General features: G+C 45.4%; 3 protein-coding genes across 10 annotated transcripts; all 3 read right to left on the reverse strand.

Annotated features, from left to right (window-relative positions):
* Positions 1–147: 147 nt before the first annotated feature.
* On the reverse strand, positions 148–11,666 carry yrk (Yes-related kinase). 4 transcript variants are annotated; one of them, XM_057020925.1, is made up of 13 exons: positions 11,511–11,666; positions 6,962–7,000; positions 6,286–6,545; positions 5,930–6,032; positions 5,540–5,638; positions 5,278–5,381; positions 4,868–5,017; positions 4,235–4,399; positions 3,046–3,225; positions 2,399–2,475; positions 2,171–2,324; positions 1,888–2,019; positions 148–1,511 (listed from the first exon to the last, which is right to left on the reverse strand). In XM_057020925.1, exons 3-13 carry the CDS (start codon positions 6,521–6,523, stop codon positions 1,303–1,305), a joined length of 1,611 nt encoding a protein of 536 aa, XP_056876905.1. In that variant the 5' UTR covers positions 6,524–6,545; positions 6,962–7,000; positions 11,511–11,666; the 3' UTR covers positions 148–1,302. The 4 variants fall into 4 exon arrangements, with proteins under 4 accessions (XP_056876905.1, XP_056876906.1, XP_056876907.1 ...); XM_057020926.1 differs by having other exon boundaries at positions 6,952–7,000; XM_057020927.1 differs by lacking the exon at positions 4,235–4,399 and adding an exon at positions 3,746–3,901 and having other exon boundaries at positions 11,511–11,665.
* A 2,064-nt stretch (positions 11,667–13,730) lies between these two features.
* sesn2 (sestrin 2) lies at positions 13,731–19,788 on the reverse strand. Of its 3 annotated transcripts, XM_057020921.1 has the most exons (12): positions 19,648–19,788; positions 19,000–19,360; positions 17,671–17,736; positions 17,402–17,590; positions 16,634–16,816; positions 15,882–16,091; positions 15,546–15,681; positions 15,199–15,314; positions 14,967–15,050; positions 14,450–14,556; positions 14,186–14,330; positions 13,731–14,077 (listed from the first exon to the last, which is right to left on the reverse strand). In XM_057020921.1, exons 2-12 carry the CDS (start codon positions 19,324–19,326, stop codon positions 13,991–13,993), a joined length of 1,650 nt encoding a protein of 549 aa, XP_056876901.1. In that variant the 5' UTR covers positions 19,327–19,360; positions 19,648–19,788; the 3' UTR covers positions 13,731–13,990. The 3 variants fall into 3 exon arrangements, with proteins under 3 accessions (XP_056876901.1, XP_056876904.1, XP_056876903.1); XM_057020924.1 differs by lacking the exon at positions 19,000–19,360 and having other exon boundaries at positions 19,648–19,786; XM_057020923.1 differs by lacking the exons at positions 19,000–19,360; positions 19,648–19,788 and adding an exon at positions 18,620–18,831.
* Positions 19,789–20,363: 575 nt separating this feature from the next.
* matn1 (matrilin 1) lies at positions 20,364–26,469 on the reverse strand. Of its 3 annotated transcripts, XM_057020934.1 has the most exons (11): positions 26,262–26,469; positions 23,929–23,979; positions 23,095–23,273; positions 22,860–23,024; positions 22,561–22,783; positions 21,716–21,838; positions 21,464–21,636; positions 21,157–21,388; positions 20,938–21,090; positions 20,772–20,852; positions 20,364–20,688 (listed from the first exon to the last, which is right to left on the reverse strand). In XM_057020934.1, exons 2-11 carry the CDS (start codon positions 23,954–23,956, stop codon positions 20,639–20,641), a joined length of 1,407 nt encoding a protein of 468 aa, XP_056876914.1. In that variant the 5' UTR covers positions 23,957–23,979; positions 26,262–26,469; the 3' UTR covers positions 20,364–20,638. The 3 variants fall into 3 exon arrangements, with proteins under 3 accessions (XP_056876914.1, XP_056876913.1, XP_056876915.1); XM_057020933.1 differs by lacking the exon at positions 26,262–26,469 and having other exon boundaries at positions 23,929–24,164; XM_057020935.1 differs by lacking the exons at positions 21,716–21,838; positions 26,262–26,469 and having other exon boundaries at positions 23,929–24,164.
* Between the last annotated feature and the right edge of the window lie 339 nt (positions 26,470–26,808).

The raw sequence follows: 26,808 nt of genomic DNA on the forward strand, positions 1-26,808 counted from the left end.
ACGCACTAAAATATCAACACAGCAACATATTATAAACACTTATTAAGAACACTTCTTTTTCAGCTGAAATGATGACCTGAAACTTTTTTTTTTGGTTATTTTTGCATCCTGTTTCTGCTGAAATACCACAATAATATACACTTGTGAAATGGTTCAGTGCTCCAACCTTTATTTATAGGCTATAATAGATATTGCAGATAACAATACATATGCATTCTGATCTCAATACCCCTGTTTGCACATTTTCAAAAGAAACCATAAGCAGAACTGGAAATGGTGCATGTTGCATATCTGTGATAACAAACAATTCAGAACAAAATATAAAATATTCCTAAACAAAGACGGTTGATATTTATTACAGTAACATGACAGGGTAATCCCAACATAAATGTGGCATTTGTCAGATAAAATCACACCTCTCTTTTTCATTTATGCGCGACATTTCACCCTGACCTCCCAATTAATGACAACCGTATTCATGTTAACTACATACACGAGTCGTTTGTGAAGCATCAGATATGCCAAAGTTAAATTAGAACAAAAGCTCATAGAAAATTATCACATGCATTAAATAAATCTAATGCCCTTCACTGATCATTTAAAGGCACAAATTGGTGCATAGTGGAAATGAAATTCCTCCTGTCAGGTGATGCCCCGTGCAGCAGCATTGTCCATCATAACTGTAAGATCACTGTAAGAACAGGCATGTTTCTCAGGAGTGTGTGAGGTCCGCACACGTCATGTACTCAGCTGTCACACAGGTTCACGTAGACGCTGTTGCACAGCGTTTTTCTGTTGTCTGAGACCTGTCGTCATCCTTCAATCCACCTTTTCTTTCATCCCAGACTTTATACGTACATACTCAGCCTAACCATATACGTCAGCTGAGCAAATCATGTACCAACTCATAGTCGTCACACCACCCTAACACAACCAGCTCCATGTTCTCTTAGTTCCTTGTTGTCATGGTGACAGAGTGAAGCAACATTACTACAAGGACTGACCAGCAGTGCTCAGACTGCTCTTCAACATGGTTGAATGATCTGTCTTAACCAGGCTGCAGTGATCAATAATTAAGGAGGAAATTTTAAACCTTTAAACCGCTTAACAAAGTAATGATATGTATTGATATGTATGTAGGACAATTAGAAACAAAGCATATAAATGTGCTATGACATGCTGATCAGTGAACCCACATGTATATATCCAATAAACGTCTAAGTATCTTTTTACCTTTTTTTTAACTTATTTTGCTTATGTTTTGTTTATTGGTAGCGCTCTCTCTGTCCTACACATGTGAGGTCACAGGTTTTCTCCGGGCTGGTACTGCGGCTCTGTGGCGGTGAAGTAATCCTCCAGGAAGGACTGAAGGTACTCAAAAGTGTGCCTTTCATCGGGCTCCCGCCTCCAGCACTGCAGCATCAGTTCATGGAGCGAGCTAGGGCAGCCTGGAGCGCAGGGCATCCTGTAGCCCCTCTCCACCTGCTCCAGCACTTCACGGTTGTTCATGCCTAAAGGGGTGGAGGAGACAGGCAGGGGTGTTTGAACAGGAGCGGGACAGGATATTTTATTTTAAAAATACATGAAATATGAAAATAGGAATCCTCGAAACAGATAATAAATCGAAAACATAGTGCTAGAGAACAAATTCATATTAGTCATTTAAATATCTGTGTTTAATGAACAATCCAACTTCTTGCCACTCCTACGTTCTGGAAAATCACACATTGTAGTTTAAACGCCTTAATTTATTCCAGTATAAATAAAAATAAGCTGTCACTGAAATCAGCTAGCATATAAATGAAAATAAACTCTGAAATAAGCTGTTTTTTTTATTTCCGTATTCCCGATTAGGAAAGAAACACCTAGTGAGGTGTGATCCGGTACCTGGGTACGGCACCCGTCCTTTAGTGATGAGTTCGGTAAGCATGATGCCAAAACTCCAGACATCAGACTTAATGGTAAAGCGTCCATACAATGCAGCTTCTGGAGCCGTCCACTTGATGGGGAACTTTGCTCCTTAAACCATGGCAACAGAGTGACGATTCATGATCATAGACTTATTATAGGTTATATGTAAAGTAATGCATGCTTTTTACTGTCTGAAAGCACAACTCCATTCCTTTGTGTTTGTCCTCTCACATGCATCCGCGCACGTTTGAGTGCTGACCTTGTCTGGCTGTGTACTCGTTATCCTCGATGAGCCGAGCCAGGCCGAAGTCAGCGATCTTGCACACCAGATTGTCTCCGACCAGAATGTTAGCTGCTCGCAGGTCACGGTGGATGTAGTTCATCCTCTCAATGTATGCCATTCCAGACGCAATCTGCACCCAGAGACAGAAAGAGCTCATCAGGATGGTGACGGCGTTCAGGTCCACCAATGTTGTGGTCGCCCCACCTGTGCTGCTATATCGACCAGCTGAGGCAGCTTCAGATTCTGGCCTTCACCATCTTTTAAGAAGTCCAATAAACTTCCTGGAACAGACAGTTAAGAATTAATAACCTCAAAAAATATAATTTGTTCATTCTGTATCGCTTTTTGCTGTGTATTTTACTGCTTCCGTTTTCAGCAGTAAACAGGCTGGGTCAGCAAGCTGAAGCAAGCACTGCATTTTTATACTCAAACCAGATGTAGCTTCAAGGAAAATCTAAATTTTGCAAGCTGCAAACTAGATTATATGTGGCTGAAGTTTGGTTCACCTCTCTTAAACTCTAAAAGTGTCTGTTGCGCTCGGTTATTTCACCAGTTCAGACAGGTATAAAATAGGTACATTCAATGTCTAGACCAGGACAATTATGCAGAGATGCATTTAGTTAAATGTGCAGCTGGCAGAGAAAGATCAATGCTAAATTAGCCTTTTCCAGAATTATTCTTAGATTCTAAGTATTCTTCTGGGTTATTCATAATTCACTGCACAATTACTTTAAATGGAATTTCAAAAGGTTTGAAAAATGAAAATCACAGTTTTCTGAGTCAAACCTGTAGCCATTCATACTGTTCATCGTGGGCGTTAAAAAAACAGCTGGCTAATGCAAATGTGTTACCTTGGCTCATGAACTCAGTGATGATGTAGATGGGCTCTTCGGACACAACGGCGTAGAGCTGCACCAGCTTGTCATGCCGCAGCCTTTTCATGATCTGAGCCTCCTCCAGGAAAGCCTCAGGGGACATGGTCCCTGGCTTTAGAGTCTTCACCGCCACCTTGGTGGTGCCGTTCCACATGCCTAGCATTACAAAAACTAGCATTACAAAAAGAGAAGCTGTTCATGCACACACACTTCCTGCACAGGCACACCAACTTATGGGGAAGCTAACACGGGAGGCAGGATACACGTGCAGATGTCATGCATAGGGGCACAAACGCCTACACATAAAGGTATAACATCAAAAACACACATAAAACACAAAGAGAATTGCACACAAACACACATTAAACCTCTCATGCATGCAAGTAATTATTTCTTTAGAGAGCATGCGTGACAGGGTGGATGTTAGTGGAGAGGTGGGGCAGTTTTGATCGGCCTTACATCAACTCCAACTGGATTCACAAAAATCTCACGAAAATCCAATAGAACGTTTAAAATAACCTGTATGACAATTCTTAGAATGAACTTGTCCTTTGGTGAAGGCAATAGGAAACAAGAGTGTACACAAACATGTACAGCAACAGACGCTGCGGAGGACAACACTGAACGGATGCGCTCCTCTCGGGAGCGTGCCAGAAGGTGGCGCTGATGTTCTCACCCATCCAAACGTCCCCAAAGCAGCCCTGTCCCAGCTTCCTTTGCAGAAAGAGAGTTTCCCTGGACACTTCCCAAGCATCCCGCCCAAGGCCCATGGTGAGGGGAGTAGAGTTGGGACAGGGCTTGGTCAGGTAATAACACAGTCCGTCATTGCTGCCTGTTAGTGGGAGGAGGTGGGAGGTGACGAGTTCACGTGGAAAAGGGGAAGGAGTGGGTGAGGAAGAATGAGAGGAAGGGATGTAGTGGTGGGTGGAAATAGGGGTGAGGGGTGACAAAGAGGTATGGTGAGATGATGAAACATGCACGTGTAAAAGCAGAGGAGGAGGGGAGCACCTCGGCACGCCTGAATGTAAGACCCGCACGCAGGGCTCATAGTCAGGAGGAGTAAGCACAAGCTGGAGTTGATGCTTGCTGGAAACTTGATTTTGTATTCAGGTGTGCTCCAGTTGTCCCCCTCCCTGCCCCTGCAACACAGTCCAACTGTTCCTACCCATCCAGACTTCTCCAAACTGGCCGTTGCCCAGTTTCTTAATCAGCTGGAGGGATTCACGTGGAATCTCCCACATATCCTTGGTCTTCACTGATAAGTCGGCCAGCTTAGGCATGCCCCGCTTACAGCTGCCAATCAAGCGGCAACACAGCCCCGCTGCTCTCTCTGACAGAGAGCGGTGGTACGCAGACAGGTGAGGAGTAAAGGAGAGGAGCAACAGCAAAGATAAAGAAAAACGTTGCTTAAATGCTTACAACTTTAAAATACAGCACGGAGCAAAGGAGTTAAAAATAAAGAAAAATCCCCCCCCAAAAAAAAACAGTCACAGCAGGCAGCGACATTATGCAAAACCAAGAAAATCAGAACATCTGCGAAGGCCTGCAGAGTGTCTGCTTTTGCCATTCTGGTCACCAGAGGGCAGATTAACACTGAAATAACAGGGCAGGCTCAGGGTGGAACGCTGGTGCCGACGCCACTCACAGCAGCTCAGGCGTACCGAAACACAAACAGTGGTCATTTGCTGAAAGAAGTCAAATAAAATGAAGCACTAAATGTCTTTGACAGAAGGTGTGCATCGAAGCAGAAGCAGATGGGAAGCCCGCAGATTAGTTTTGTGTGTGTCGGTGCCGGTACCTGTATAGTGCTCCACCAGCTCCTGTACGGTGTCAAACTGAGACCTCGTGGTGATGTAGTAGCCACCGTTGTCGAGCTTGCGGACTTTATAATGCTTGACGTGGTCCCCTTTGTTGTCGTCCCAGTCACGGATGGACAGAGAGTAGGCACCTGGGAGAAGAGAGTGACGTGGTCCTGTTGGTGCCGCCAAGTGAGTTCCTACACCTATAGGTGTCCTAATTTGGGTAATTTGCTGATCTTGAGGGACCCAAACATCTTTTTGGAGCCTTTGAACCCACAATTGGACAATAATGCAGTAACTGTTTAAAATGATGGCGTATCATAGGATGCACACGTGACTAGAAAACAAATGGAGGCTGGCGTGAAGGCCCCGCGAAGACAGCTGTGAACGTGTGTGTGTTTGTGTTCACCCTTGGTGGTCTCGCTCTCTCGGATGAGGAAAGTTCCTCTCTGGTTGCTATCGGCCAGCAGCTGTCGCTCCGCATCCTTCCTCCCCATCTTCCCAAAATACCACCTGTCACCATGACAACAGCACACAGGTCAACTCAACAGCATCACGCATCATGTGACCTTTGCCCTCAGACCGCATGTTAATCACTGGTAAAATCTCTCTCCGTGCTTATATATAATCAGAAAGGCTTCTGTGCTGCGTCCGTGGGTATTTATACTCACTCCTCCGCCTGTATTGAGTCGACGGGGGCTACGTAATTGGAGGGGATGTAACCTGAGTTGCCTGTGTCCAGAGAGCGAGCCTCCCACCAGTCACCCTCCCTGCAAAACAAAAAAAGAGAGAAGTTCTTTTAACTTTGGAGGCGTAAAGTTTTTAAATCCATGCTCGGTGGTATCAAGTGCATAATTCAGTTTGAACATGGTCACGATCCACAGCTTTCAAAGGCATTATGTTTATATAGCACTGAGCGGATTTCTCAATTGAATGACATTTGATTTATGCAGTCACTGGATCACATTTAGCCAGTGATGATGTGGCTCGTTTTACTTGCGATGAACTTCTTTTTTAACGCTTATATTTCATCACACAGCTAAATGTTCCTGTGTGCTTACGTGTTGTTGATGATGTGGAATTTCTCTCCTTTCTTGAAAGAGAGATCATCTTCAGTGCGTGCGTCGTACTCATACAGAGCGATGAAGAGAGTCACTCCTCCACCTGCATTCATGTTCACACCGGACGCGCACACACACGTACACAGGCACAAATACACAAAGGGTGTTGGTTTAGACTTTAGCTCATATTGTTTAACAGAGTGCGTAAATGTAAACTTTTATGATTACTATTCTTTAGTGCATATCAGTCAAACAACATCAAAAGCACTGGAAAAAGTTCACATGTAAAAGGAAAAATCACGTGCATATCCTGTAGATGCACACCCACCCACCCACACACACACACACAGTCGTACTTGTTAAGCATCCAGGCCTCTGGTGTGTGTTGATGCTGGGGAAGACGATGCTGGATGAGAAGCCCTTGTTAAAGTCTGGGATGGTTTGAATGGGGTCGGGACAATAACGGCCCTGAGTCAAGGCCGCAGACAATCCTCCGTCTGGGTTGCTAGGAGACAGATCTGTAATGTCTACTGTTGCTGATGTTGCTGCTGCTGCTTTGGCAGGCTTTTTCTGCTTGCAACAGGCACACCCCATAATACCAGCACAGAGACGGCGTCTGTGAAAGCAAAGAGAGCTAATGACACAGCACTTGTTCAGCAAACTCAGTTTCCCTTCATTTTGACTGTTTTACACTAATAATCGAAGATGTTTCCAAGGTGTACATACGTTCATATGCGGTCAGTACACAAGCAATAAGAAAGATGCATGAAAATAACACAAGGAATATAAATTCAAAGTGAACATTTTATTTGGTAATCAGGTAAGTGCGTTTCTGCTGTATTGAGAGAAAGAGAGAGAAACTAATCGTGTCCTGTAACCTAAAGAAGACCACAGTCTGAAACATGCTGCAGCGAAGTGAAAGGCAAGAACCTTTCACTCATTACACATAACATCACTTTACAAGGAAGTGGAAGTTGGGGCAAGAGGAATAGGAGAAGAGGCAGAGAAGTGGAGAAGTTTACATTTCTTCACCTGAGGTCTTCTTGTGTCAGATCATCTGTCAATCGGCCGCTGTAAAGAGAAGAAAGAAGGAAGTAAGGGAGGCTACAGCGTGATGAAGAATGACAAAGAAGGACACACTGATGTGTGACTAAAGAGGTGTGAGAGAAAAAAACAACAGACAGAGAAGAAGACCAATTGAGACAGGGAGGGGAAGATATATGTGAGGTTACCCACTTCCTTTTTTGTACTTGGCTGTTTGTTGTGAGAGCGTTCAAAAACTCTCCGGACACCAGCTGTGGCTCTGTTGGGGAGGCACTTACTGTTCATATGGAGCCTGTCAGAACTAGCAATTCTTATGGGGACCACATCATTGGCTTCTGCGGTCCTGAGCATTGAGGGGGTCCTCATTTAGAACGATGTCAACAGTTAGGTAAAGCAACACGCATTTCCTTCCTTTTTCTAGATGGTTTCTCAGGCAGAAAACAGCTTTCAGGGAGTTCTCTACAGGGCAGGTCAGAAAACCCGGCTGGATTCCAGCCCTTGGGGACTGGGTTTCTACCCTGTAGAAGGTTAGGGGGTAGAATATATAAATAAATAAATGGGAGTCACTGTGAAGGGCGTAGAAAGTTAGTGGCACGCTTGTGGTAGAAGTTTATGGTCAATGAACCGAAAGAAAAAGTTTCATTTCTGCCACTTTGGAGCGAAACACAGCGCTTGAGCAGATCTTGAGCTGACAAAGCTGAAGCAGCGGCCAACATCGACGGAAATCACGCAAATTGTCAGAAATTCCCCGACATTCCAGTCGAAAGCATCACGAGCTATAGTAGGAAACGTCTCGGGGCGTCCAGGAACAAATATGCGAAAAACTTCACGGGTGCAAAATCCAGCATGTGCACACACGCTCACTCGCTATCAGGCCGGCCATCAGGAGAGCTACAGGAAGTTAGCCCTGTTAGAGTTTCCCGTTGCAGCCCTCTGATGGCTCCCCCCTTTTCCTGGAAATGGAGGACAGAGTCCACACACACCAAGCTGCCTGCTGGGCAACACCCCTCCAACAGTAACCTTCTCCCTCTGGTAAACACCACAGAGGAGACATGACGGAGGGGCTTCGCAGTTTATCTCTGTTGGACCCTTTTCCTCACATCCTTCATTCTGCTTCTCTCAGAGAGGCAGGCCGCGGCAGACGGGATCGGCCCGGGAACGTGGATATGCGATCATCCACACCAATCATTGTTCCACCAGGTTCCTGTTGACCAAACGTTCCCTGTCTTCCTGCCGGTCGCCATAATTCATCAAACCCGGCTGATGAGCAGAGCAGAATCGTTAAAGTGTATAAATGGCAACAGGTAAGGTCTGCACAGTCAAAAGCACACGTGAATGCAGCAATAATCCTTTTGCAGGGAACAAATTCATATATTTGTGTATTTCCAAAAGCCCTCTCCTCCCCGTCTCATCGCAAACGGGAATCTTTGCTGCCACTGTTTATGATTTGTTCATAATTGGCTCACATTATACTTGTTTTTGCCTTTTGTGAGCTCGTTAAAAAGACTTGCTAAAGAACTGCTCGCACAAGAGCACTTCATGCAGACTGAGTTCCTCTTTGACTCCCAAAACTCTGTAATGCAATAAACGCTCGCCCAGCATTTGCAGCAGTTGATCCCTGTTCAATTAGCTGCATCTGCTCGTGTCAAGAGAAGCGCACGTTTAAAAATATTTTACACTTGCAGCATTACACTTGCACGGCCATTTACAGATATAGCATTTCCTCTCAGACAGAAGTAAAAAAGCGAGTTATTCGGTGTCGTTTGATCTTAAATGCCACATCGCTGGGCAAAAATATCTGCACCTTTGAGGAGAGAAAAGTATACCTAGGTCAAACACACACACACACACACACACACACACACACACACAATGAGGGGCAATTTATTTGTTTGATTTTGGACTGTAGGAGGAAACCAGAAAAAAAACATTCACACTTTTGGAGCACATGCAAAGTGTTTATGGGTAGTGAAACAAAGTTAGAGACATGGGGGTGACAGAAAGGAGAAACGTCTGTGAAAAGTTCTAATTGATAAAAAGACATAACAATCCAGTGTGGAGAGTGTTGTCAGACATGTTTAAAGAGAAACAAAAATGAGAAAAATCTTGGATTCCTAAACATTTAAATGACACACCCTTTCCTGCACAGAGGACTGCCGATAAGCTGCTCCCAACAGGGAATTGACTGTGGGATCAGCAAACACACACTCAAACACACATATGAGATTCCTCTACTTTTACAAAATCTCCCTTGGTTTGTTCCTTATATTTTCCACATTCCTTCATCTTTGCACTCATTTTTTCTCTCTCTCCCTCCCTGGCAGGAAGCCCCACAGGATGGAGAGTGTGCGTGGAGCGGGAATGATAGGACAATGGGAAGCGGGCTGTCACCAGAACTTACACATACACACATACAATGCACACGCACACCCACAGAAAAGGAGTTGGAGGGGGAAGGGGCCATGGAAAAGTGAGGCGTATTGGTCACCGGGACGTCCTGTTTTCACATTAAGTCATCACATCCTATTCATAGAGGAGTGTGGAAGACACAGCGACCATTTTCAGGGGAGAGGAGAGGAGAGGAGAGGAGAGGAGAGGAGGAGAGAGAGGAGGAGAGGAGGAGAGGAGAGGAGAGGAGAGGAGAGGAGAGGAGAGGAGAGGAGAGAAGAGGAGAGGAGAGGAGAGGGAGAGGGGAGGGGAGGGGAGGGGAGGGGAGAGGAGAGGGGAGGAGAGGAGAGGAGAGGAGAGGAGAGGAGAGGAGAGGAGAGGAGAGGGAGAGGGAGAGGGGAGGAGAGGAGAGGGGAGGAGAGGAGAGAGGAGAGGAGAGAGAGGAGAGGAGAGGAGGAGAGGAGAGGAGAGGAGAGGAGAGAGGAGAGGAGGGAGAGGGGAGGAGAGGAGAGGAGGAGAGGAGAGGAGAGGAGGAGGAGAGAGAGGAGAGGAGAGGAGAGGAGAGGAGAGAGGAGAGGAGAGAGGAGAGGAGAGGAGAGGAGAGGAGACAGAAAGACAGAAGAACTTTTTGGTCCATGCAGGGAGGCCTGTCCCAGCACTTTAAAGGGGGCCCTCAGCAGAGCGCGTTCAAAAACGCCACCACTTCAGTTGTGGTGTCAATGCGAAATGGAGCCCTTCCCAGCGTCATGCGCGCTACAGCTGCAGGCGACTGAGTTTGTGCGAGTTGTCGTAGAGCCACGAGTTTTTTAAGTTTTTTAAAGCCAGCTTGTCATCGGTCCACTGGAAGACTTTGTTGTTGACATGAAATCACTGTGATCAAGTTCTCCGTCGTACGCATGCCTGGTTCATTATCACCACCAATGGTCTGGCACGTGCACTACCTTGTATCGGTCATTTTGCTACAGATTCTAAAAATGTTGCGTAAACGGAGCCTAGAATTTATTTCATAAATAAATAATCGGCAACACCGAGGTCTGACAGAACTAGTACAGAAATAAGTCTGGAGCTGTGAGTGGGTCATTAATAAACTTAGCAAGTGCTGTTTCTGCACTGTGATTAATTCACATGTGATTGCTAACATAATAATGCGGCCTAAAACACAATTGCTAATCAATGACAAGGTAGAACTCAGGAGAGTTTTAGAGCTCATCCCGTACACGTACAGCATTCAAAGATTCCTGTTAAAGTTGTGCTGGAGGTAACCACCATTTCCAACCTGCCAAACTTCCAGCTCAGAAAATGTCTCCACACCCCCTTCCTTCCTGCACGTAGCCCTCAGGCTAAGGACAGGAACTGACCTCGCAGAGTAACAGGAAGTGATGAAGCGCGGCCTTGAACAGCCCAGTCAAGTGACCCCACATTGGACACCCCAAAATTCCAGGACACACAACTTCTAATCCTTCTTAAAACCTCAAACATTATTAATGTTGATTATACAAAGGAAAGGGGAGGTGTGAATCTACAACTTCCCCACATGATACAGGAATTAACGCATATACCCTTAGGGGAGGAAACATCCAGTTCTGCCTTTTCCTCAAGGCCATGTCAGCATTACCAGATTGATCACATTTGACTGCAGGAACACACATTAATGGAACAGAAGATCACCAGAACATACAGAGAATCTGATACATATGGTGTAAAAAGATCGAATATCTGACAGGAGTGCAACTACTTAACATTTTGAAATTGGGGTTTGGGGGGTATCTATACAAGTTAATCTCAGAAACTGAGAAAGTGTTTTGACTAAACTTCAACTTCGTGTTTCAACAGAGAAGAGATGGCTGATTTCTAAACAGCGTGCTTTTGTTTTTTTAACAAGGATATTGCCAATACTTGTATACTTCAATACTCCACAAACCTCCTTTTTTGTGTAATTATTAGCTGATCAACGCTTGTTGAATTTCACAAACTCTAAAAACAAGCCACATCCAAGTAAGCTTTTGAGATTTTTAGTGAGAGTTTGTCATCTAAAGCCTGTCTTTTGGTTTTAAACTTAACTTCATTGACATTCGGAGTTCGTTTTTTAAAGACTCAAATGTGAATTAATGAGCATCTGTGACGTATCGCGGCGAAAACGGACAAATACCTGACACGAAACGCGCCGTTGTCCCGCAGAATCCCGCAGATGGACGGAGGTCGAATGTCACGGTAACCGGTCACTTTGGGGCGCAGAGAGAAAGACCGCGCGCGGGGCCGCGCCGGGCAAGATGAAGCGCGCGCGCCTCGCCCGGAAGACCAGCGACCTAACCTGACGGGCGCGCGACAGCAGGGGTGCGCGCGAAGCAGGCGCTTGAAAAAGAGCGCATTTCCTTTAATAATGCGCGTCGATCAAGTGAAATACCAGGAAGCTCCGAGGTTGTTGACCGTTTTGAAACTGTCACGCGAGAAACACTTTCTTTTTTACTAATGTGTATCATTTTTTAAAAATATTGCTTTGCTTTGCTTTCCGTTTAACCTGTAACTATGCTTGGCTGCTGCACACTGTCGCGATTGTGAGACGAATAAAGGATGATCTAATCTTTTTATATGGCGGGGAAACGCAACCGTCATGTCACAGGAATAAGAGACACTGAGATGCGTGGCATGGTTTCCTTTTCCATACAAGTAGGGAAAAGGCTTTACTTTTTACTACTCCCTGACGGCGTCTCCCTTCGTGACAATAATTAACATCAAAGGACGCTGCCAGGATGCTCAACGAGGAGCAGTGTGAGGCATTTTGAGCCCGTTTTACACTTCCCTGTAACTCTGTCGCCACCTAACGGCCAAGAGGCGCAACTATTCAAGGGGTGTCAGGATATTCTTCAAGGTTTTCTTTAAATGATATTTGAATAAACTCTAACAAAAAATTATTTTGTAAAGAAAATATTTTTATTGTATTCAAAATACAAAACTTTTGGCTTTATTGGGTTTTATCCAGCTGAAGACATCAAAGACATGATCATTTAAGCCATATACAAATGATAGCAGTATTGATTGCATTTTGAAAATGCAAGTGCAGACAAAGAAAATTAAATAAAAGTGACAGATAATAACAACTTTTTCCATGTTTGTACGTAATATACATGTTGAAAAAGAAGAAGCAAATATCTATAGGGTCCTGCCCCCGGATGATTGAGTCATGTCAATAGTAAAAATGGATGTGAAACCCTGTAAAACCCTTGAACTGGTGCCAGACAAATGGGTTCTGTTAAAGCAAGAACAACACCTGATGCTCAAGTGTGTAAACAGCAAAAGGTCAATGCCAGTGCCAAATGAGTAACATTTAAATACTAAAAATTGCACCAACAAGGTAGCATCAAAATATTAACCGCAAACCTCTGTATCCTGTAAATGTGATCTTAATCTGTCATAAACTTCAAAGAAAAGTAACCGAACTTGCTGCATTCCTGTGTAAGCAAGTGTTCATAAATGTCAGCATTTGTTAATTATTGCAAGTTATGTTAATATTTCATAGTTTAATGAGTTGATGGCCCGACCACTGAACCGTAAGACGTCGGAGACACAATAATTTGAGTCAGATATGAATGATAGCAGTATATTGATGCGAGAGACAGACAAATGTGTGCAATTTAATCAAGAACAACACCTGATGCTCAAGTGTGTAAACAGCGAAAGACCTCAGTGCAAAATGAGTAACATTTAAATACTAAACATTGCATCAACAAGGTAGCATCAAAATATTAACCTCAAACCTCTGTATCCTGTAACACTTTAAGCTTCCTGTCCAACCTCAAATTGTGAACAAATATATATATATATATATATATATATATATATATATATATATACTGTATATATATTTTTTTATTTATTTTTTTTTTGCGTCATCGATCCGTCCTGAACGTATCCCATCAGCCAGATCCATCCAGAATCAGTCCATAAACGACTGCCTCAACCAGCAATCCTTCAGTGGAGTCGCACTCTCAAATATATTGGTCCTTTGAGCTTCATTGCGGCTTCTGTTGCCACACCGTACACAAGCAGGATGTGGACCAACTGTCCAAAAGGGTTCATCTGGTGTCATTTTGTTTTTTAATGCTCTGCTTTATCCTCTTAATTTTGGTGTCTACACAACCTCTTTTGTATATTGTTACGTTTTATTTCTTACACTTGCAAATTGCTGCTTAATCTGTCATAAACTTCAAAGAAAAGTAACTGAACTTCTGCATTCCTGTGTAAGCAAGTGTTCATGAATGTCAGCATTTGTTAATTATTGCAAGTTATGTTAATATTTCATAGTTTAATGAGTTGATGACCCGACCACTGAACCGTAAGACGTCGGAGACACAATAATTTGAGTCAGATATGAATGATAGCAGTATATTGATGCGAGAGACAGACAAATGTGTGCAATTTAATCAAGAACAACACCTGATGCTCAAGTGTGTAAACAGCAAAAGACCTCAGTGCAAAATGAGTAACATTTAAATACTAAACATTGCATCAACAAGGTAGCATCAAACTATTAACACTGTAACAAGATAATATACATTCATCGTAGTGTGTGTTAGCTGCGGTACAGCTGGCTCAGCATCAGCAAAAACGCATGAAAGAGTCAGAAAGGAGTCATCTCATGTAATGAGTAATGGCTCGCAAGGTATAAAGAAGGGCTGCTTGCAGTCGAGACTCCATCACTATCAGATTGGCATGAACCTGCAAAATGGTGCAAAACAACAACAGGTCAATACTTTCAGGTTAGCGGGTCACATAAACAGGTTCTGCTGATATACCACAAGCCACTCAGCTAAAAGGCGGAAGTACCTTTTCAGAGTGTCTGAAGTGCCTCCAGAAGGCACCGTAGATGCGAGCAGTGGTCTGCTCAGGATGGCAGGCCATGGTTTTGACAAACACCTTCAGAGAACGTTCCAGCAGCACGTTGACGCTGCCGTAGTCGTAATCGTCATAGCTGCAAATGTGGAGGGGACAGAGCATTAGTGGCCGAACGGGAACTAAAGCAAAGTACAAAAGTATTCAATACGATCTCTGGTGCGTGTGTGTGTGTGTGTGTGTGTGTGTGAGACTGACCGTATGCCGTACAGACAGTGGATGTAGTTCCACAGAGCTTTTCTTAACGTGTGTGTATCCACACCTTCGTGCATGGCCATCCTGTGGTAGGTCAAGTTGCTCACCACCTATAATAAAACCCATTTTCATCAGTATTTAGGGGGGCTGGTTTAATTCTTCACAGTTTAAAAATGTCACCTAATCACCTGGTTGTCAAGGTAACTGCATTCAACCTAAAATCTCACTATCCAGACCAATGTCAAGTACTTCTAAAGCTAGTAATTTTACCCCATCCAGAGATAAAAACGACTAAATTGTTTCTGGCATTTTAACATTGTTCTTAATGATTTTAAAGCCCCAGGAAATCCACTTACTATGACAAGTTTTGTACTTTTAAAGATTTGCCATTTATAAAATACTATGTTTGGCAAATAGAGGGTTATCACTGGCTGAAACCTAAGCTACCCACCCTAAACCAGTTTCGTACAGTTGTCTCCAAGGTTTCTGTTAGATTATATTGGTTAAAATAAGTCTATACCTGGAATTTTTCATCCAGGAACTGGCCCATGTCTGGCAGTAGTCTGTTGACCAGAGAGAAGCCATGGTCCTCCCAGGAATAGTCCTGCACACATCAGGCAACAGCATCAATAAAGGAAACTGGAACACTTGGCTCAACTACAGGCGTTGTAGCCTGTAAAGAGTACAACGAAACCACGAGGGAATTAACCATTATAAACATCAATGTGAATTTGAACACATTTTCTCCATACTTGGGCCCTCATGGTGGGGGGTGCCTGCTCTCCTCTGGGGGCAAAGTCCTCGTATCTGAAGTCTGGATCCTCCACCAGATGCAACACCATGTCCGGGGGTACCGCCCGCACCACCGCTGGCAGGGAAAAAACAAAACAGGCAAATGACAAAAGTAACCTATAAACGTTTGGATTGGCAGATAAGTTCTATATTTTTTAGATGTCTTTGTTTAAAGAAAAGATGAGACTTGGCTCACTTTTTCCCCCTAAAAAAGAAACAAGAGCACCTCACCGTGTGAGCTAGTCAGACGGCTGGAAGGTCATTAATATGATATGCAATTAGCTCACAACCATGTCCATGGTCGTACCTGTTGGGATGCTCTCGCTCCTCTGCCTCTCAAAACGAGTGACCATCTCTTCTTGCGTGCACTCCTCTTCCTCCTGCTGCTGAAGTTCCACCATCCTCTTCATCAGAACCTCCACCTCCATTGCACCATCCACCAACTAGAGAAGATTCCACAGGGCTGCTTAAGAACAAATTCCAGGATGCTTAACTCTAAAAAGAACAATGTGAAGTATCTTCTACCCCAAACTAAACAGGTGTGACCACTGAAAGGAGAATGAACCCAGTTCTTACGTTTTGTCATTCTCAAGTTGGATGTTCAGTGTCTACATTCACACCTGGGAAGTAAAAACCGACTCACCTCTTGTCTGCCGTCTTCGTGGGCAGGGCTATGAGTGAAGTGACTGGGAGATGGAGGCTGGAATGTGTAGCCTCCGGTGTGATCAGGTTCAGGGTTTAAGCCACAGCCCCACACAAAGGAGCAGAGAGAGTGAGCATGGGCCATTAGGATGACGGCGTGGATGAGTTCAGCCAGTGACCAGCGTGGGTCTGCTCCAGGAAACACCAGCTCCTGTAGGAAGTAGTGAGAAAGAGCTAAGTGGTTCGCATAGTGTTTGAGACTCGGGTGTCAGATTTCACCGAAATTCTCCTTTAATTGAGCGGCGATAGATGCGTCTGTATCCCAGCATATATCAGCTGGCTAGCATGCTAAATGTGAAGAGACAATGTTCCCAGGATGCAGCAGTCTCACCAGGACAATCAGACTATCTGGGGGATTCCTCATCTACAGAGGGAGACTCAAATTCCCAGAGTGCCCTGGGTCTGGCCCAGGTTCTCCAAGCTGGGCGAGGAGCTCACTAGAGAGCCATTTAAGATGCATGTAACCAGATGTCAGAACCACCACAAATGCACCCCCCCCCCCCCCCGAGGAGCAGCAGCTCTACCGAGGCTAGATCTAAACGACTATGTCAAAATATAGTGCAATACAGCCTGCATTTATTATCAAGCGTGTATTTCCTATAAATATGCCAGACCAACATTATTATTCAATCCGGTTATTTCCATCTGCTGCAATCTTATCCCGTGATGAAGGAGTCCGAGCACACGGCTGACCTGGATGTGCTGCTGTGTGATGAGCCAGGGCCTGTGTGCCAGCAGCTTGTTGAGCGTCTGCAGGCTGCGGAGTTTGGTGGGCGCGTGTTCGAGGCCGCTTAGCCAGCTCTCCTCCCCTCCAGCCTCCAGGAATCCTGCGCTGTGCTGCTGCACCAGGTACAGGCACTGATGTCGAGCCGCCGCCTGTAAAAAAGGGGACAAACGGAAAGGTCACACCTAAGTCCATCGACTGTAGGACGCGATGATTAAAACCCGAGCAGGGCCGAAAACCCGGAACTGGATTTGTCTCCTCCCGGTAAATTAACAATAACATCAAAGTCAATTCCTCATTTGATTGCAATTGATCAAATGCCACCTCGTTAATGGTCATATTTCATATCCACAGGAAGAGCGGAGGTGGTATCAGGTTACTCTGAGAGCCAGTTCAGCCAGTCAGCACACTTTCCAACAGTTTCAAATGTTTTTGTAAATGTGGCAACACCATTGCAGGGATGCAAATGCACTGCATGCAAAATGCAAGTCCAGGCACAAGAGGCATGTGTCCTATCATAACAAAGCAAATAAAAGAAAATAAATATGGCTCCTGTCCTGTTTACTCATCAACCAACATCTTGCCTAAAGTGTGGACTTTGTCACAAGAGGATCAACATTAAATAAGCGAAATAAAATTCACCAGCGGATTAAAAAAAAAAACTACCAAGAATCAGATTCAGTACAGCCAGTAATCCTGTCTAGATTGCCCAATCATCTGACTTCAGGGCCACTCACCATAACACCAATGTAATGCCTCCAGTGGCGCGGCAAAGGGCCGTCCAGCTCTAACAAGGCATGCTGGGCTTTCAGAAAACAGCTGAGGTAAGAAGGGTGCAGGGCCATCACCATGGTGAGGTGGTCCACACGACCCAGCGAAAGAAAAGATTCAATCAGGATGTCCTGATCTGGCCCTTCTTTCAACATCTGGAAAGAGAACAAAAGTCAAATCAAGCTGAACCAGACGATCTGAGAGGGGAGCACTTTTACACAGAAGTGAAACAAACCTCTTCTACATGGATGAAGGCACTCGGACCGGACGCCAGAGCTTGAGGAACCTCGATGCCTCGCTCCTATAAATAGGAAGAGAAATGGCACACTGAGATAAGACTTTCAGGAGCAGCATGAGTTAATCATCCGATGCTTTCAATTCGTCTTATTGGGTTTTCTCTGGCGTCGCCCCGTCCTATCAAACACGGTCCAGAACCAGCAGCATAAAACCAGCAGAAGTCACTCCAGCTCGGGCCTCTTTTTGTTGGCTCTCTCTCCATTTAGGAACATAATTTAGGCTCATATTAACCGGGTATCCCATTTTACCCCACTGACCTACATCAGCCATTCTGGCTGTAATCTGCCATTTCCTAGTTTTTCTTTCATTTTGCTCTGCTTTATCCTCTTAATTGTGCCATATCCACTTTCTCTTCTGTATATTTTTACATTAAGTGGGGCTTAATCTGTCATTAAAAAGAAAAACCTTAACAAACCTGGGCAAACAAAAGTTCCAGTAAATGTCAATAGTGGTTAATTCTTGCAATTATGTTAATATTTAATTGTTTGACGAGTTTTTCTTAATAGCATGCTGCCCAAAATTAATCATTTTTATAATCGTGAAGCTCATAATTAAGCACACACATTCATATTAATTAAAAGTGGGGAATTCTAATAAAGGACAAAAAGGAAGTTTCGGTTTTAGAGTAAGGCTTTAAATATAACACAAAACTCTTTCTGGAGTGACATTTAAACACTTGTTTACACGAAACATTAAAGGATTACATCATCGGTCATTTCACCATGTCTCTCGTCAATATTTCACAGAAGCATTCCTGACTTGAATAAAAATAAAAAGGACTTGAATATAAAGATATGCTTCTTTCCTCCCCCAGAAACGGACCAGACATAATCCAGCTGGGGCAGCTGCCCTCTGATGAGAGCCACCAAACCATGCATCCAACTTACACTCATCACCGGGGGGCGGCCACCAAAACGCCTGAATTGCTTTTTCCCGACGGACGCCGAGCATAAAAGGACTATTCTCCTCAAAGGCAGAGCGATTTTCTGAAACTATAGCAGGCAGCGGACGGATACAGCGGGAAGGGGGGTGTGTCTGGGTTGTTTTTCAGGAGACCGAGAGGGGGCGTGTCCTCCGCGGGTCTTGCGTCACCTCTTGCGGCCGGACGTCTGATGAAACATCTAGAAATCGGTGTTTAAAGTGCTCATCGGCTGATGCAAGCCGATCACGAATGTGGTTATCAAGGCCGAACAGTTTGTATGGATCTAATAATCCATCAAAGTCATCAAAAGTACCAGATTCGCGTGTTTTTCAAGCCTCGCCTCACCTGCGCAGTTCGCAGCAACTCGGCTGCTCTCTCCCGCACCTCCTGCAGCGGACACGAGCAGGACAACCGGAGCAGATGCAGAAGCGTTTCTTTACCCAGTCGGGCTGAACTGGTGCCGTCCAGTCCGAGACGCAGCTGAACCCCTTGGCTCAGCTCCTCCAGAGCCGCCGCTCGCTCGTCCTCGTTCCTGCTGCACAGCCGTGATAAGCTTTTCATCGTAGGGCCGATATCCGATTCGGACTGGTAACGAAAGCGTTCAGACCCGGAAACTCTCTCCGGTGGCCCTTTAGGCCGGCAGGTGAGGCCTGTCGCGGGATTACTCCCCATCTCTTGTGTCGCTGCAGCTTCCGAGCACCTCGAGCTATAACATAAAGCGGCAAACGCAACGTCACTGATTGGCTAGCTAAACTATCAGCCCCGCTGTTCGAGTTAACTTGACGCAAGTTTTCAAAGATATGTGTCGCCTATCCTCGTCCACTCTGCAATAACCTGTCGCGCAAATCATTAACAACACCGGGGCCAAATTTAAAAGGTTTTTGGCGGCGGCCGGACCCGACTACCGGTTAGCTCTCCAAGCTAGCCTAGCAGCTGGAAGCAGATGATGCAAACTACTTCTTAACTGCGCCTTGTAAGAAAAGAAAAACGCACCGGTAAAGTGCAGCGAGTCACTAATTTCTCTGTTGGCTGGACTCGAATTACAGTCTGATGTGTGTTGACTGGAGCGGAAGAGTCGGAATTAATTTCAAGAGACTTTTATTTAGTGGCGCAGGACAGGCAGAGACATGTCATTCTGGTGCCGCTTCAACTGCGTATGTTTTCCTCTTATGCGTGACGTCACAGTGACGTTACCCAACCAGGAAGCGGTAATAGTTTACTTTTTAAAAATCGGTTTTAGTATGAAACTGTCAGAAACATTCTTTAATTCTGCAGTTTCTATGCCTCTTATTTATCGTTTCTAAACTTCTGTATATTCCATTGTATCAAGGATTTCTTAAAAACAAAGGTTTTACTTATTATTAAAGTTAACAGTTATAGAATCTAAAATATAATCATTACTGCCAGGACCTGGCTTTTTTTACATGGATAAAAACTTAGTTAAGGATTACTTAAACCTGGAAATAATTTTATCCAATTTACCTGGACTGCAGAATCTACATGGAGCCAAAGAAAAACAGTCCAATTTTATTGTTATAGAATTTATATATTCTCTATTACATTTATTTTGGAAAATAAAATCACTGGTGTTTTTTTCTTTTTTATCATCAGAACAATATTATTAGTCACCTTTGTTTGGTGCAAAGAAGAGAAAAATCAAGCATCTAAACATAAGGAAGTTCAACACTGTTGAAATGACAAAGAAAGCATTTTCAGTCAAGCGTTTCCCTATGAGGGAAGACTTTTATTAACAAACACACAGGGTGCCTGCAGAGGACGACCTTCGGAGCGCACGCCCGCAGACACGAAGGTCAGGTCCCCGTGGCAACCAGCGCAAAGGTGGAAGAGAGTGGAGGGTGCAGAGATGGTTGGGAGAGAGGTCGGGACCACAGAGGTGGGAGATCACACACATGTTCCACTTCAGTACTTTCCAGGGAGCAAAAACTGTGTGTGGATGGGGGGGGTGGATTGTGGGGCTGCGTCCTCAGACGATTTTGTTCTCCAGCAAGGCGATCCTCTTTGACATGCTCTCTAGTAAAACCGAGTTAAGGACGGCATAACTACAAATGGGAGAGCACTGGGACAGCACATATGATCAACAACATTGTAAAGGATATGTTTTTTGGTCAGTGCCTGGATGGCATCTTCTACTTTCTTTTGGAACTTTACAAGGGTGTCGCATTCACAAGGGTCCTCGTCTGTGGGAACAGAACAAATGAGTTCATGAAAAAGAATAATCACAGGAATAATTTCTGGTGTGCAGTGCCAGTAACACTGGTTGACCATTGCAAATGTTAATTTGCAGCTTCTTGGCGATCTGGGTGATAGTCTTGAAGTCAGCGGTGTAGAAGTAATGCTCCGCCGTCGGCTCGGATGCGATCTCTTTCAGCTCCTCCTCCACGGCGTTGCCCACTCCCACAGCGTACATCTTAAAGCCTGCGGCATAAGAATGCAGTGAATGATTTCGTAGAACCTGGTTCTGATGTTATCTCCCCTTCCTACCTTGATCCTTGGCCTTTTTGGCAGCGTCTCCGATGTAGTCTTGACTGCGTCCATCAGTGAACACGATGCCCACCTTGGTGACCCCAGGCCGGGCACCCTGGCCAGGGCCGAAGCTGTTGTCTGTGAGATAGCGGAGAGCCTGACCTGTCATGGTCCCCCTCTCCATGTAGGCCATCTTCTTTACTGCGTCCTTCAGATCTTTTTTGTTGTTGTAACGGCCCAGAGGGAACTCCTACGGCAAAAGAGAACCAACTCTGTGATACATGGAACAGAGCTGAAGTTTAAGATGTCACCTGCGGAGCCACACCTGTTTGACCGAGCTGGAGTACTGGACCAGTCCGACATGAGCCTTGTTGTCAGAGACATCCAATTTATCAATGATCTGGTTGATCCACTTCTTGACCAGCTCAAAGTTCTCAGGACGGACGCTTTTAGAGCCATCAATCAAAAACACCACATCGGTCGGCGCGTTGCTGCAACCTGGTGATGTCAGAGACACCCGTTTGTTACTGTGGGAACAGAGTGAGACCTGGACATATTCACACACGCGCACACTCACCCCTGCAGCTGCGACCATCGTCCATGAGGGTAAAGCCCGCTTTGCAGGCACACTTGTATGATCCAGGACTGCTGACGCATACCTGTTCGCAGTCGTGATCCCCGGTAGCACACAGGTCCGACACTGTGTGCGTGCGGAACACACGCACGCACACAGTAGAGGGAGGGGTGTGTGGTTGGGGTTAGGAGGAGAGAACAAAACTATGTCAGTTTAAAAAAAAAAAAAAATCTAGCCCCCACCGCTGTTTTAAATGATCCACTGTGACCTGCAGCTGATCTGAACGGTGTGGATGGGGCATAAATCCAGTGGATCCTTAAAACGTGCGGGTGGGAAAGATTGCAGAAGCCTCAAAAACAAGTCTGTTTTGACGCGTGAGGCTCGTCCAGAAACAATCCAACACCGCTACCATGCGGCTCTGCCTCTGCAGCAAGATCAGACCGAGGGGCCGAAAACCGCTGCAGAGCGGAGGGGCCAAAGGTCGCTTCTGATTAGAAGTGCAACGATTGGCAACAGAGATCAGTCCTGCCTCTCAGGGGTGCGAGGCATGAGTGAAGAACAGGTGAATTTAGCAGCTGTTGTTCCGCTCCTAATGCCCTCTTCTTTGGCTAAAGAGTGTAGGGTTATTGAGGGGGAGGAGAGGGCAAAACGGACGGAGCAACAAGTTGGAACAAGAAGATGACGATGCCTTCTGACATCTTACCCTCAACATGGGGATGGGCTACCAGCCTCATGAGGATTGGGGGGTATTTGCCTGTTTTCTCACCCTGACAGTAATTTTCTTTCGTCTATATCATAATCCTGCATCTTTGCTCTCTCACACGCCATGTCCCCCCTCCCCTGCTTACCGCAGAAGGCCTCCTGGAACTTCTTGGTGAGCTTCTCGATCACGCTGTAGCTCTCCACGTAGTCCACGTGGTCATCCAGGGGATCGCTGGCCATCTGCCTCAGGGTGCTCATGTCCACGCGTCCCACACCGATGGCGAAAATCTCGATGCCGGCATCCCGCGCTCGCTGGGCCACTTCCTTAACGTTGTCCTGAGGACGCCCGTCTGTGACAATGATGGCAACCTGTGAAGACCAAAAAAAAGGGAGCAGTCAGATGCAAAAAACGGGAATGCGTGAATGCAGGGAAAATCCAGCTGACCTTGCTGATATCAGGAGATCTGACGCGGGCGCCCTCCGCCTCACTGAAGGCCACGTTCAGGGCGAACTGTATGGCGAGCCCGGTCATTGTCCCAGTGGACAGTGGCTCAATTTTGGTCACAGCCTTGATCAGTCCGGTCTTAGTGCGGTGCGTCTTGAGCGACACCTAAAGTCGTATGATGGCAAATTAGCTGAGAATGTATGAGTGAAAAGATGCAAAAAGATCTCAACCATACCTCGTTTTTGACACGACTGGCGTAATTGACGACACCGACGCGAGTGGCATTGGGTCCAACATCCAGCCCCTCGATGACCTTTGCCAGGAAGACTTTGACCTGCTCAAACTCTGAAGGACGGACACTCCGACTGCTGTCAATGATGAAGACGATGTCCGTGGGACGGGTTTTACACAATCCTGGAGCCACACAGAAGGGACTTTATAGAGCCACAGCCTGAGTAGAATATTATTTAAAAATGTATTAATGTGAATATGTGTTTGTGAGGAGCAGGAGGAGAAAGGGGGTATTGAGAGAGGAGCAGAGGGTGGAGGGGATGGAGGAAAAACAGGACGCAGCGAGGTGACAGGGTGGAGATCGTGGAGGGTACGTGAGGTGAAAAGTTGGATGGTTATTTTGAATATACAAGCTGCTTTTTAGCTCCATAACTGTGTGTGTTCAAGGTTTGTTTTAAAAAAGGGTTGAAGTTTTGGGGGCCATAATTAGTGTCCTTGTTTAGTTGATGTCCAGTTTCTCCCTTCTGACCCTTCACCTCTCTCTCTATCCCTTCTGTCATTTGTAACTGCATGAAAGAATCCCCCAAAATACAAATGAGTAGATAATAAAATTTAAAAATATGGGTAAGAATATTTTCCCTCTCTGCATAAACCACAGTATTAAAACAATTTGCTGCTGAAACTTTACTCATGTGACCTCAGATTATCATTGAAATAAATGCTCATTTAGAGGATTTGTTCATGTGTAAATTCTATTTTGTTGTGTGTTTACAACAAAAGTTTACATGAATAAAAAAATGTAATTGGGAATGTTTAAGGGTTAAAGGTCATCACTCACCCATGGCTGCAGCAGTGCGGAGGTCCATGGCAGTGGTGGCGGCTTGAGCCCCTAAAAGGCCGAGCAGCAGAAGAAACAACGGTGTGTTAAGCGTCATGGTGACAGAGGAGCGAGGGATACAGGCGGCGGCGGCGGTCTCAGCCCGGAGCGCAGGAGGGCAGAAAGCAGACGGAGCAGGGTGAAGGGAGCGCCAGGCGAGGGGGACAGTCACAAAGTGAGACTGAGGGACTCTGAGCTGCAGGTTATCAATGCAAGTGGTTCACGCAGTCTCACAGACGCCCCCCCGCCCCTCCCGAAGGTGTGTGTGTGTGGGAAAGAGAGGGAAATACCTGCCCTGGGAGGACCTAAAATGGTGGAAACACAAACACACCTTGATATGGCTAAGATGGACAGGTAGTTGTGTGTGTGAGGGAGAGTGGTGCTCAAATATGTGAGGGTGTACAGTACGTGTGTGTGTGCGTGTGTGTGTCTGGCTGGGGGTACAGGAGCTGCTGGGGTTTGGTGCAGAGGGTGCGCCAACATGACCACTCGAGGTCGGATTTGGCCAAAGCTCAAATAAACACCGACATGAATTCCTCTTTTCTCTGCGTGTTCCATCGTATAGCAAACACACATTTACGGTGCGGAAGTGAAGGAGAGCCGTCACACACAGCCAGCACTGTTCCCGCAATGCATTCTGGGATGTACGTGTGTGTGTGTGTGTGTGTTTTTGTACAACTTGATAATGTGAGCATATTCCAAGGTTTGTTTTTTCCATCTGAATATTCCAGATCGATCCGTCTGCCTCTGTCCGCACACTTTGAGTCAATGTACAATTCTAAAGCTGCAAGCTTGATTTGACGCATAAATTTCAACAGAGATTCTGAATGCAGCGGCACAAACAGGCAAAAATTCATTGCGGACGCTTGCGTCTCGTTTCCATCACTCTCGTCTTCAGCGTCTGGTAGGCAGAGGGCCCCAGAGGAGTAAACACAGTAGGAAAACACACTTTCATCAATGCGCTCATATACAGCTTTAATCTCTCCAGAGACCAGCATAGAGGGCCGTCTTTATCCTCTGGCGGCCTGTTCCGCCCAACCCAACCCCACATTCCTGCAAACACCCCCTTCCTCCTCTTCCACATCCACACACACTTACGATCCGAACAAGCCGCAATTGAGGAGGTTGTCAAGAATGAAAGAGGAGCTGCACGAAGGCTGTACGGTAACTAGCTGGACACATTTCCTACTGATGACTCTGTGTGTGTGTATGTATGTCACACACACACACACACTAGTATCAACAGGCATACACAAAGATTCTTCACAAACAAACAAGTTATGTAACATTTTGTAACATTTTTAACTCCACAACATGAAGGCATTTCCATCTGTCATTCATCATCGATCTCATCGCATTTATTTCACATTTATCTTTTAAATGATCAGTTTACACCAATGTTTGAGGTTTAATTTAAATCCTAGTTTTTTCCTAATTCCTGTTACTGTAACTAAACGTGCAGGTAAAGTTGTGAAACAATAGGTTTGTTTATGAACAGTATTTATTTCCTTCTTAGTCTGTTTTCTCATTCAGCAGAAAATGAGACAGAAGAAAACAACACAGAATGTTTGTTTTTACCAGAAAAAGGAAATCTTCCCGTAAATACTGTTTCACCGCTTGCACATCGCCTTGGCAACGATATTCCCAGAACCAAGATAGAAATGGAAACCAAGTCCTGGATCTGTGGTAGTGTTCCATATTCGGTGATGCTACTTATGGAAAAGTGTATTTACTATCAACATGCTTAGGCCAGATATATTTGCTCAGATCGGCTCTGTTTTTATTTTCACATTTTGAAGGTTAACCACCTATTAATTTTTATCAAATCATTTGGTTTCCACCGACATTCACCCTAACTCCCCTGAGCCCGCTGATCTATTTGTTGTATCAAACCAAAAACCAACAACCGAAAGAGTCCAGAACCAGAAAACCCAAAAGACTGGAGGATGTCCAAACCATGTTTCTGCTTGGATCCCTTTGGCTATATCAATAAACTTTATCAACTGATATCAATGGAGGGTCTCAGCAGTCCAGTCTCCGTGCATGTGCGTGCGTGCGTGTGCGTGCGTGTGTGAGAGAGAGAGAGAGAGGAGAGAGAGAGAGAGAGGAGAGAGAGAGAGAGAGAGAGAGCAGTCACATGTTTTAGAAAGACTGAAAATTTGTGTTTGACCACATCCATAAATATTCAAACAAGTTCTCTTTCTTTAAGTCTTGGAATACTGTGCAAATATTGACACGGTGGAATCGGACTGAACCGAAACATCCCATCCTTGTGCTCACACATAGAGATATACTCACAGAAACACGCACGCACGCACACGCAGAGCGTCCTGCAGCTGTGTTCTGAGACGCCCTCTGTTCACTGCAGCAATGTCCAGGAAAAATTAACGCAACTCAGAAAAAGAGGCTCTAGATCTCATGCCTCTGTCCGTGAATAGGGGAGATATTCTGCAGCGGGAGAGTCATTTGTATGTGTTTATGCTGCACTTCTCTTGCCAACAGTAACAGCTCAGTAGCCAGTGAGCAGGAAGAAAGAGGTTCATTAAAAAACCCAAACATAGCCGTTACATAACCAACAGTTCTGTTCGTCCCAGAACCCTCATCCCCATCTTCTTCCCCCTCCCACGCCTGCTGGCAGAGCCCACCCATCATCCTCTTCTCCTCCCATAGCAACAGCTCATCTCAGCTCTCCTCCCTTGTTCCCAGGCCAACATTCTGCTTCATATCTCCACCCCCCCCACCCCCCACCCCCCACACACACTTCTTTATGTGCTCCCCTGGTCCCCGCCGCCTCCTCTCCGCTCTCATCAAAACTCCCACGTCATCAGCCGAGCTTCGCCT

This window comes from Takifugu flavidus, chromosome 21, assembly GCF_003711565.1.
Source record: "Takifugu flavidus isolate HTHZ2018 chromosome 21, ASM371156v2, whole genome shotgun sequence".
Lineage (NCBI taxonomy): Eukaryota > Metazoa > Chordata > Actinopteri > Tetraodontiformes > Tetraodontidae > Takifugu > Takifugu flavidus.